General features: G+C 38.3%; 1 protein-coding gene across 2 annotated transcripts in view; it reads left to right on the top strand.

Moving 5' to 3' along the window:
* LOC142200577 (poly(rC)-binding protein 3-like) overlaps positions 1 to 8,421 on the top strand; it is a 411,290-nt gene extending 402,869 nt beyond the window's left edge. The window contains exon 12 of one of the 2 annotated variants that reach the window (XM_075271023.1): positions 7,896 to 8,421. In XM_075271023.1, coding sequence (XP_075127124.1) covers positions 7,896 to 8,253 — 358 coding nt within the window. In that variant the 3' untranslated portion in view covers positions 8,254 to 8,421. The remainder of the gene's footprint in view (positions 1 to 7,895) is intronic. The other variant, XM_075271022.1, reaches the window with a different exon arrangement.
* Positions 8,422 to 12,376: the final 3,955 nt, after the last annotated feature.

Here is a 12,376-nt window from a genome sequence, read left to right as displayed (position 1 = left end):
CCAATACGTGTCCAGCTGTCACCAAATAAGAGGAAGATGAGACTCCACGGACTGTTATACCCCAAACCAACCGCCCCGCCGCACCCCACCTCACCTCCCCATATAACGGTCACCAACGAAGAGGAAGATGAGACTCCATGGACTGTTATACCCCCAACAGTTATTTACCGGTATCACGTCATTCATCATTCATCATCTGCCATCTGAATGGTGAGTGTATCTTGGTTTTATTTTCTGGAGGCTGCCATGCCTGTGTAATTTGATATTGTTGCACAGTATACATTGGTATTGACACATTCTTATATGTGTGTTCTTTGTGTCTACATTCATGGTATTAATGTATTTATTAAAGGTTATATTTTAACCGTTCTATATATCTATTCCTTTCGGTATTTCTTATAATTATTTGAATAGATTTCAATAGCATTTGGAATCAATTGGTTATTTGTCAGTTCAATAGAAAGACTTGGTTTATAGAGGTTAGGGAAGTTTGTTTTCTGAAAACATTTCTTTAACAGGCATCACAGGCATCACAAACAATTATATCTGCCTTTATGGAACCTGAATAATATTATAAAGATAATCAATCAAATCCTAGTGGGAGACCCTGTGCTGGACAAGTATATTAGAAGTAACATTGTACCTAAGGGACTACAAAACCCTGGACTGTTTGTGTCACAAATGGTTGTTGGAATACATTTTATATTTGTTGCATTCTGATTTTGGAATATTAGATTTGCTGAGATATGATTATCTGCAGATGGTTTGATTATTAATTTGAGGGTGTCTTAAATTTGGTATCCCACCATTCTTAGGCACCAGATTATCCTTGGTTGTTTTTAGAGATATTAGTAAATAAAGTTTACATTTTATGGCTTCCAATCTGTGAGTTAGAAATTTGTCTGATTTAGTGTCATATCAATACAGGCCTACAGCTGAGAAAAACTAGGCAGCACAAATCATTAATATTGTTAAAATGTGTATAACATCACCGGTAATTTTTTTTCAATGGTCAGTGTTTTAGATATCTTTTATTTAATAAAGAGATTTATACAACCTTTTGGCGTTATCCACTTCAACAAATATCAATCAAAAGTATCAGACATGCTAAAAAAAATGTTAAACCGCTCACAGAGACAAAAAAGCAAATACGGTACATAGCGGTACATAGTTGATATTCAAACAGATACCCAAATAGTTGCTATTGTGATATGCTGTAAAATGACGGGTTGATGTCTCACCTTGGGATGTTGTGAAAATTTCACAAGAACAAACGAAGGTTTGTATATTGTTCAAATGGTGAGAGTGGCAGCGGGTAATTTCCATGTCAGTGGTTTCCCCGTACATCCAAAGTGGTAAGAAGAGGACCGAGTGTTTGACAACCTAAAAAAAGAACAGGCTACACTCTCTCCAAGGTCAACAATCTCCAAGGAACATGCCAAAGGTAGACATTATAGTGTCCAAACAAAACTTCCTTCAATATGGTTTAAAAGCGTTTTTAGGCATTGAATCCCTTTTTCAAGTGCAAAAAAATATACTATGTTTACATGGTAACAATAATTAGGGGGCCACAAAAAGCACTGCAACAACTCAAAAAAAATGTAAATAAAGCCCAGAAAATGGCAACGAATACACAATAATTAGAAAATAATAATAATAATTTATTGTTAAATCATTTAAAAAAAAAGTTTATATAGTAGCAGGCAGATGACACAAGCAAATGATACACTAGGACATCAAGTGGTTCAGTCGACCAAATATAACTATCATATTACACAAGGTGCAAATAAATGCATGCCATTTCAAATAACTGGCTATGCAGTGGAAAAAATATCCAAACGCTGAAGGTCGCTTATATGGGACATACAGTGTTGACCAAAAGTATTGGCACCCCTGCAATTCTGTCAGATAATATTCATTTTCTTCCAGAAAATGAGAAAATGATTGCAAGCACAAACTTTTTGGTATTAATATCTTCATTTATTTTGCTTGCAATGAAAAAACACAAAAGAGAATGAAAAAAAGTCAAATCATTGATCATTTTACACAAAACTGCAAAAAAGGGCTGGACAAAAGTATTGGCACCCTCAGCCTAATACTTGGTAGCACAACCTTTAGACAAAATAACTGCAAACAACCGCTTCTGGTAACCATCAATGAGTTTCTTACAATGCTCTGCTGGAATTTAAGACCATTCTTCTTTGGAAAACTGCTCTAGGTCCCTAAGATTTGAGGGGTGCCTTCTCCAAACTGCCATTTTGAGATCTCTCCACAGGTGTTCTATGGGATTCAGGCCTGGACTCATTGCTGGCCACTTTAGACATCTCCAGTGCTTTCTCTCAAACCATTCTAGTGCTTTTTGAAGTGTGTTTTGGGTTATTGTCCTGCTGGAAGACTCATGACCTCTGAGGGAGACCCAGCTTTCTCACACTGGGCCCTACATTATGCCGCAAAATTTGTTGGTAGTCTTCAGACTTCATAATGCCATGCACACAGTCAAGCAGTCCAGTGCCAGAGGCAGCAAAGCAACCCCAAAGCATCAGGGAACCTCTGCTGTGTTTGACTGTAGGGACCGTGTTCTTTTCTTTGAAGGCCTCTTTTTTTTTTCCTGTAAACTCTATGTTGATGCTTTTTCCCAAAAAGCTCTACTTTTGTCTCATCTGACCAGAGAACATTCTTCCAAAACGTTTTTGGCTTTCTCAGGTAAGTTTTGGCAAACTGCAGCCTGGCTTTTTTATGTCTCTGGGTAAGAAGTGGTGTCTTCCTGGGTATCCTACCATACAGTCCCTTTTCATTCAGACGCCAACGGATAGTACGGGTTGACTCTGTTGTACCCTCGAACTGTAGGGCAGCTTGAACTTGTTCGGATGTTAGTCGAGGTTCTTTATCCACCATCCGCACAATCTTGCGTTGAAATCTCTTGTCAAATTTTCTTTTCTGTCCACATCTAGGGAGGTTATCAGTTATCACAGTGCCATGGGCTTTAAACTTCTTGATGACACTGCACATGGTAGACACCGGGACTTTCAGGTCTTTGGAGATGGACTTGTAGCCTTGAGATTGCTCATGCTTCCTCACAATTTTGCTTCTCAAGTCCTCAGACAGTTCTTTGGTCTTCTTTCTTTTCCCCATGCTCAATGTGGTACACACAAGGACACAGGGCAGAGATTGAGTCAACTTTAATCCATTTCAACTGGCTGCAAGTGTGATTTAGTTATTGCCACCACCTGTTAGGTGCCTCAGGTAAGTAACAGGTGCTGTTAATTTCATAAATTAGAGAAGCATCACATGATTTTTCAAACTGTGCCAATACTTTTTTCCACCCCCTTTTTATGTTTGCTGTGGAATTATATCCAATTTGGCTTTTTGACAATTCTTTTTGTTGTCTTCCATTGAAGACAGATTAAATGAAGATAATAATACCAATGAATTTGTGATTGCAATCATCTAGAAGAAAATGAGCATTATCTGATTGAATTGCAGAAATGCTTTTGGCCACCACTGTACTATGTCTTATGCTTTTAAACCATAATAAAGGAACATAATAAAGGAGTGGTCCCTTTAGATTGGAAAAGGGCAAATGTTGTCCCCATCTACAAAAAGGGGGAAAGGGACGATCCAGGAAATTACAGACCGGTAAGTCTGACCTCGATAGCAGGAAAAATCTTTGAGCAAATTGTCAAGGAACATTTACTTCGGTACCTGGATGGGAAGGCATTAATTAACCAGAGCCAGCACGGCTTTATGACCAATAAATCTTGTCAGACTAACCTGATTTCCTTCTACAACAAAATCACTGAATGGTTGGACCAAGGGAATGCCGTGGACATAGTATATCTTGACTTCAGTAAGGCATTTGATAAAGTATCACATAACCTTCTTATTGAAAAAATGATTAAGTATGGCTTTGACAAAAAATCAGTTAGGTGGATTCACAACTGGCTTAATGATCGGGCACAACAAGTAATACTAAATGGCTACACATCGAACTGGAAGAAAGTCAAAAGCGGGGTGTGCCGCAGGGCTCTGTTCTGGGCCCAGTACTTTTTAATATCTTTATAAATGATCTGGACGATGGAATTATTGGGGAACTCATAAAATTTGCAGATGATACGAAGATAGGAGGAATAGCCAACACTAGAGAGGAGAGAGAGTGTATTCAAAAGGACTTAGACACACTGGAACAATGGGCTGAGGCGAACAAAATGGTATTTAACAGGGACAAATGCAAAGTTCTACATCTGGGTAACAGAAATGTAAAAAACATATATAGTATGGGAGGAATAGAACTAAGTGATAGCATAGGGGAAAAGGACTTGGGCGTAATAGTAGATCACAAATTCAACATGAGCCAACAGTGCGGTGCTGCTGAAAAAAAGGCTAATAAAATTCTGGGATGTATTAAGACAAGCATTGAATCTAGATCAAGAGAGGTCATTATTCAGCTGTACTCTTCCCTGGTCAGACCACACCTGGAATACTGTGTACAGTTCTGGGCGCCTCAATTCAAGAAAGACATCGATATATTGGAGCAAGTCCAGAGAAGAGCAACCAAAATGGTGGAAGGTCTGCAAACTATGTCCTATGAGGAGCGGCTAAAAGAACTGGGATTGTTTAGTTTGCAGAAGAGAAGGCTGAGGGGAGATTTAATAGCAGTCTACAAATATCTGAAAGGTAGTCACAGTGCAGAGGGATCTACCCTATTCTCATTAGCACAAGGAAGTACAAGAAGCAATGGGATGAAACTAAAGGGAAAGAGATACAGATTAGACATTAGGAAAAACTTTCTGACAGTGAGGGTAGTGAGAGAGTGGAATAGGCTGCCACGGGAGGTGGTGGGCGCTCCATCAATGGAAATCTTCAAGCGGAATCTGGATAAACATATAGCTGGGATGATTTAGGAAAACCTGCACTCGCAGGGGGTTGGACCCGATGGCCCTTGAGGTCCCTTCCAACTCTACCATAAGATAGGATAAGATAGGAACTTTTTTGGACACTAGGCTGTTTACCTTGGACCATTGTGTTGGAGAGTGCAGCCTGTTCTTTTCTGTGTATGACAAACAGTCCTATTCAAACCAAGCTAAAAAAAATCTAACATTTCAACCCCTTCCTGCTACAGGCAGTTTTCAAATTTTTTAAAAAATGTTTCTTACTCCCTGCCTCACAAAAACCATAGCTTTTTTAAAAAAAATTTCTATTAACAAAATCAAAGGACTTAATTTTCCATATGATGTACTAGCAAGCTGGAAAAAAAATTCAGAATAGGATGGAATTGAAGAAAAAATCTGCATTCCTTTCCATTGGCAATCATGGGGAGCCAAAATGACATACTACCTGCATTCTGCCGGGTCGTAAGATTATAGTGATACTAAAATAGCTTTTGTTGTGTTTCAAAACCTTTAAAAAAAAAATAAAAATTGAACATTTTAAGAAAGACAATTCCTTTGCATAGCCGTATTCTGACACCCATAGCTTTATTAGAGTTCTGTCTGTTTATTGGCTGAATAAGATGTATTTTTTTGTGAGACTAGGCACTTTTTATTAATATGATTTTGAGAAACATTATTTTGATTTTGTTTTCCTGCTAGACTTCACTATATGGAAAATATATTTTTTGTATTTTTATAAGTTTGTAGTTTGGGCATTTTTGGGCATTAAAGGGGGCACTATTTTGTACCCACTTTACTTTTTGCTGAATTGCTATGGGGCCCAGTCTTCAATAGGATTCAGCTGTCATAGTACATATCTCCAGATCATTCAGGGAACTATAATTGTCAGTAAGATGGAAGCGTCCAAACACGACCAATAAATAGATGTTTCATCAAGTATGACTGATGTGCAGTATCTGTACGGTTAATGCCCTGATCATGGATATTGCCACCATATTTCCACTGCATAATATAGTGGAGGCCTGGTGGCTATGGTGCCCACTCAACTCCTGAACATATTTAAAGACCTAACATCTACCATAAAAGTACAGAAGGTGTCGGGAAAGGGTTAAAATTATATTTCAAGAATAAAATGTCAACAGTCTATATAGTGTTGTTACAGTAAAGCCAGCCCCCATAGCAGAGTAGCACAGGTTATATTACCTGTGAGTTCAAGAGACTAAGTGGAATGACCAGGGGTTGGAGTTGGTTCTGAACTTGTGACTCAGGGGTTGGAACCAGGACGGACCCTGGGTCCATACTGAAAAATCTGTTGGATACCGCAAGGTATATTTTAGGCTGGTTGCAGATGACTGTGGCCGAACAGCTGGCCATGAATTAAAAGCATGGCACCCGTGTGCCGTATGTGCTTTAGCCGGTTTCCACGGCCCCTTTCATTAAATGAAATTAAATAAAGTTGTCACTAGATGTAACTGTAAATAAAAATATAAATACATTTTATTTATATAGCGCCAAACATATCTCGCAGCACTGTACAATTTGTAGGGTTCAAGTACAGACAAAAAGATACATTACAAAGTAATAGTCACTTCACACAATGGGACTGAGGGCCCTGCTCACAATAGTTTACAATCTATGAGATAAAGGGAGTGACACAAGAAGTAGCAGGGGCGAAATTGGAGGTAGCATTGCTTATACAATGGTCAGACAATTTTGTAATAGAGCTTACTGTCATTACACAAACATAAAACTGTATGAACCGTCACCAGTTCTGTCCTTTAACATGCAGATGATGCTTGAACATATAAAGTTAGCCTGAAATATCATCATATCGTGTGGGGTAATGTGGGAACCCAAATAGAGGAGTGTTCATTTTAGGGATTCTAATTATGGTATGGAAGGTTTTACTTTAGGAATTATGATAGGCCTGTCTGAAAAGACGTGTCTTTAGTTTGAGCTTGAAGTTGTAGAAATTGTGAGCTAATCTGATTGTCCGGAGTAAAGCATTCCAGAGGAGTGGTGCAACTCGGGAGAAGTAACTATAACTTACAATGAGCGAAAAATATTATCAATCCACACTATCTGAATTAAAAATCTCTACATTTGACCTTCATGCATTTAGGTTGAGGCCCCACATTGCAGAAATGCAGATTTTTATGCTGCTGATTTTGCTGTGTTTTTTGAGCCAAAGCCAAGAAAGGCTACAATAGGAATAGTAAATATCTAGGAAGTTTTATACTTCTACTTTCTGCTCAATCCACTTCTGGCGTTGTCTCAAAAAGCTGCAGCAAAACTGCAACAAAAAAAAGTTGTGTTTCTGCAACGTGGGTCTCAACTTAATTTAGTTTTCAATTAATTTTTGAAATTTAATATGTATTTAATTTGTAGACATTTTTGTTTATTTATGAATTTTTTTATATTGGTCTGTGGTATATACAAAATAAAAAATTATTGTAATCTTACAGACAGCTAGCTATTAGTAGATTGGTGGAGGTATTAAAGTTAGTTGTAGCTGATATATGGTCAACTTAAAGATTTTTATCAGTATTTTAAATGCGTAGTCTAATTACAGACAAAATCCTAAAACTAATTGGACATGCACAAACTGACAAGGCAAACATACAGTGCCGGGGAGAAATCAGAATTATGTTTCCATTTTGTTTTAAGTTTTGCTTTATCATCTTTATCATTCTCTGCATTTCTGAGATATCTTTCATTGGCATTGCATATGTTAAGGCATTCTTTAGAGTCATAGTAATGTTTCCCTCATCAAATCATGAAGTACCCTTTTGTTATATCTCTTATTTAACACATAACATGTTCCTCCTCTGAACCTCATTTTCCCTTTTTTCTCTTTCTCTCCTGACCTTCCATATGTTTTGACCTTTTGTTGACCAATCTAACCCAACCCCACTTCGCTCCTCCTATTCCATTCCTTTTGTCCCAAAATTTATCCTTACTTGACCATCCCAACCTATTTGTTCCTGTTCCTCTCTTCATTTGCAGCTTAGAGATGGCTAAACTGAGCACCCAGACTGCTTCCGTCACGACCCCTGTTGACCTCAACATGAACCTCTCTCAGTCTTCCACCCCCTGCTCCACCCCTACCTCTATGGCTGTGTTGGCAGCAGCTGCCGCTGCCTCTGCAGTTAACGTCAATTCCCCTCCCCCTCTACCAACTTTACCAACCACCCACTATGCTGTTCCTGTCTCCAGTCTGCTTGGCATGAAAACTGTCCCACTCCTGGCATTAAATGCAGCAGCCGCTGCGGGGGCCACTGGGAATTTACCTGCTTATACTGCCAAAATTCCATCGACGAGTGGGGTTAAGAAATCTGACCGACAGAAGTTTGCTCCATATTGAAGTCATGAAAACAAAGCTCTACCAAGACTGCCTGGTAGATCACTCTAAAGACAACAATATAGAATTCTTATTTTATGTTTCACTTTTTATGTTAAATTGCAAAGTGTTTATTGTTGATGATTCTATGATTATTAACCCAAAATAGCAAAAAGCATGTCTCATTAGGTCTATTATTTATTTGACGGGAAATACCTGCAGATTAACCATATTTAATTTTGTAGACAATTAAAAGATAACTGTTTTTGCAAATATATAGTTAATGATTTTTTTTTTTGCAGAGTAAGGCCGGGTCCCCATATGGCGTAAACACCGTGGTTTGGCCGCAGCTGAAATGCCACGGAAAGAACCACAGCGTTTTACAGTCACTGTGTGGGATTGAATTTCAATCCAATGGGATAAGATTTCAGTGAACCGTCGCAGTGTCAATTATACCTAATAGAAACGTTGGCAGTTTCCCTAAAGATATAATGGAAGGAAACCTTTGCGGACTTTCTGTGAAAAGCGCTGCAGGAAAAACCGTGATGCGTTGCTGCTATGGTTTTTCCTGCTGCACATTTTTGCTGCAGCTCACTATGTGTGGCCTTAGCTATAAAAAGATTTTCTTTAACCATCTCAGTGGTGATAGTCTGTAGACTGTTGCCAATGGATACAACCATGAATGCCAGTACTTTCTGCACTGAAATCCAGCCATGATTTCCATATTGCAGCCAGATTATACTCTCCTGGATGTGTAGTGTAATGTCCTACCCCTATGATGTTCCTGTCTCTGGTCTCCAACCTATCCTACTCCTGTTATTCAATTAACCACTCCACAATAAGAAAATCATGGCTGGGTTTCTGACAAGTGCTGGAACATAGAAATTTCCTGCATTCATGGCCGCAACCATTGGCAGCCAATCAAGACAAAAGACTAAGATAGTTAGAAAAAAATCTTTAAAAATGCTATATTTTTATATTCATATTTGCAAAAATGTTTAACCATTAATGTCCTACAATTCAAATTATGGTTGTGCTCGTGGGAAAACTCCTGTAAATTTATGTTGTGTTTTATTCTCTATTTAGTTTCTTTGTTTTTATTTGAGGATGGGTTGGGAGATGGATAGATAAAATGACCTCGCAAAGTCGCCTCACAAGTTTAATTATTTTAAAAGTACAATGTGATTATTTCTAAATTGCAAATTCATTCCCCACCCCACCAAACAAAGCTATATGTTTACATAATGCTTTTACACATATACACATAAATTGGATGCCACATTGGATGCCTGTAACGTGCTAGCTCCACTCGAATATAGCCCTAAGCATGGAAATTATTTTAGTTCACTCAAGTGCTGATCTTTAATATTTGTGGCAATCTGTACATACTAGAGACAATACGAGCCATACAGATTTGATCAAGTCCCAGGCTTGATTTGATTTGGAAATCGCAGCATGTCAATTATATCCACGGAAACGCTAGCAGTTTCCCTACAGGTATAATTGGAGCATAAAGTCAGCAGAGGAAACCTTTGCAGACTTTCTGTGAAAAGTGCTGTTTGAAAAAGCGCAATGCTTGTTTTTTCCTGCAGTACTTTTTTGCTTAGACCCACTACATAGGGCCTTAGCCCTACAGTTACTGTAAAGTCAGATGAGATTTAATTTATTCTCATCCCCACATTGCAAAAAAAAAAATGCTGTAGAAAACGCAGTGTTTTTGAAAAAGACAACAGCTTTTTTGTCTACAGCATTTTTTAGCTTTGATTTGCAACATTGAGCCTTAGGCTAAGGATAAGGCCCAACATAGCAAGTTGCGTAAACGGAGCAGATTTTTTCTGCAGCACTTTTCACAGAAAGTGTGCAAAATTCTCCTCTATGGACTTTTTGCTTCTATTGTACGTATACAGAAAACGCAATGGTTTTTGAAATCACAGCATTTCTGCTAACGATTTTTTTCTACAATGTGTGGATGGGATTAGCCAGAATCCTATCCACCTTGCAGGTACTGCAAAATCTCAGCTTTTACAATACATGGGGCTGAAAGGTGTTTCCACCTCAGCAAGTTATCCCCAACATTCTGTAAGGGTGCATTCACACGGAGGAAAATGGTGAGGAATTTGGTGAGGAATTTTCCACGTGGAATTTTCCTCTGTGTGAATGCACAGTCTAAGGCACCACTTTGCTGAAATACAACTTTTGTTGTTTCAGATTTTGTTGTGGTTTCAGATTTTGTTGTGGATTGAGCAGAAATAAGAAGCATGAGTAGTACCTATATAGTTCCCATTCCTTTTGTAACTATTCTTGGTTTAGGCTCAAAAAATGCAGCAAAATCTGCAAGAAAAAAAATCTGCATTTCATGATTATGTTTAACATTCAATTATCTATCAACTGTTAACGGACGGTTCTATAATCAGGACTGCATGTGTTACTTATTTTGACCAGAATATGAATGGGCTCCAAAGCTACAGTTAAAGGCAGTTGTGCTGAAGAGTTGATGCTCCACCAAAAAAAGAAATTACCTCTGGCCCCACCGAGAAAAAAATTCTCAGGTACACCTTTCAGCTATATATACAGTGGGAAAATCTCCCCGTGTATACGTTAAACAGATGTCTTACAGTAGTGTCCATCACCCACATATAAACATTTTTTATTAGATGCCTAAGATTAAAAAAAAAAAAAAAACCTGAGCCAAAAGAAAATTCTATTATAAAATAAATGTTCCAATGACCATTGTATCATCTGCTTAGTGGATCCAATTTATATATAAAAAAAAAAAAAAAGTATTTTATTTTTTTTATTTTTTTATTTTTTTTTTACATATACTCTGTTTTTAACACTGAAATGTATCAGTTACTGTCTATTTTTGTTTTGTTTGTTTAGTTTTTTCCTTTGCTGGACAAAATAATTTTTTACCCTATTCTTCTGTCCTATGTCCAGCATTGTTAAAGTCTGTAAAATGGATGCAAGCAAATGTTCTTCTTAGGGCAAATATTAGTATAGGTTTTGATCTTAAGCAGATGGTACAAACATGATGAACATAGCCTACAGGGAGACAATAAATATACGTTGAATATACATTATGTGTCTATACAAGTTTATAAGTTAAACATACACGGCAGACTCAGGGTGAAAATACCCTAGGTCCATTCACACAGAGGAAAATGGTGAGGAATTTTCCACGCTGAAAAAAAAAAGCCTCCCATTGATTTCAATGGGTTCTGCTAGCTTTTTTTTCAGTGTGGAAAATTCCACACCAAATTCCTCACCATTTGCTGCGGGCCCCACAAAGTGGCCCGCAGCAAAAAAAAAAAAACGCTGCAGGTTCTGTCATTATATATTGTGGATTGTAGCTTAATGGATCTAGGTGTAAAAATCTGTTTCAGAACCGGGTGCTGGTAACCTTTCTGACACTCCAAAGTCAATCTTCTGCATCCAGTGTTGACTCCCATTTTTATCTCAAGCAGGATTAGTGCAAACTCTCCCTATGAGTGGGAGATCCCGACTGGGTTGGTCCCTAATGTTGGAACTTGCAGCTAAGTTCCTTTAGGCCAGAGCCCCACGTGGCATAAACTTCGTGATTTGCCCGCGGCATAAAAGTTGTGGGAAAAATCGTGATATTTTACAGTCAGAGCAAAGTGAATGGGATTCTAGTCAATCTCATGCCCACTTTCTGCAAAAAACAGTGGTGCGGACATACCTCAATTTCCAAAACCGGAGCGGTTTTGGAAATTGCAGCATGCCTTAGCCTTACAGCAAACATCACACACTCCACATCCTTTGTGTCTACAGGGTTAGAGAATTAGCCTTTGGTGGAATTCAACACCCTGTAGGCCAGAAGAGTGCTTTTCCAATAACAGAGGTTGGTGTAACGTTGTGTCAATGAACAAACTTTACAGTAGGAGGAAGTGTGCATACTTTCATGGCACACATGAATGATTCATGCAGCAGAAGTGTTAAGAAAAGAGAATTACTTTCATCATTTTTGATCCCTTTTCTACATACCCAGCAAGGCTTCTAGTCCATCACATAATTCACAGTCTCCACAAACAGGCCACTGCCTACTTGTCTGTCTGTTCCAGCCCCTCTTCATTCTCAGAACACTCCTCTGTCAGAAAGTATCAACTAAACATAGGTAGACATCTAAGCT

The sequence above is a fragment of the Leptodactylus fuscus genome, chromosome 4 (assembly GCF_031893055.1).
Source record: "Leptodactylus fuscus isolate aLepFus1 chromosome 4, aLepFus1.hap2, whole genome shotgun sequence".
In the NCBI taxonomy this organism is placed as follows: domain Eukaryota; kingdom Metazoa; phylum Chordata; class Amphibia; order Anura; family Leptodactylidae; genus Leptodactylus; species Leptodactylus fuscus.
The sequence above is the reverse complement of the archived record's forward strand: the minus strand, read 5'-3'. Positions and strand labels throughout refer to the sequence as shown.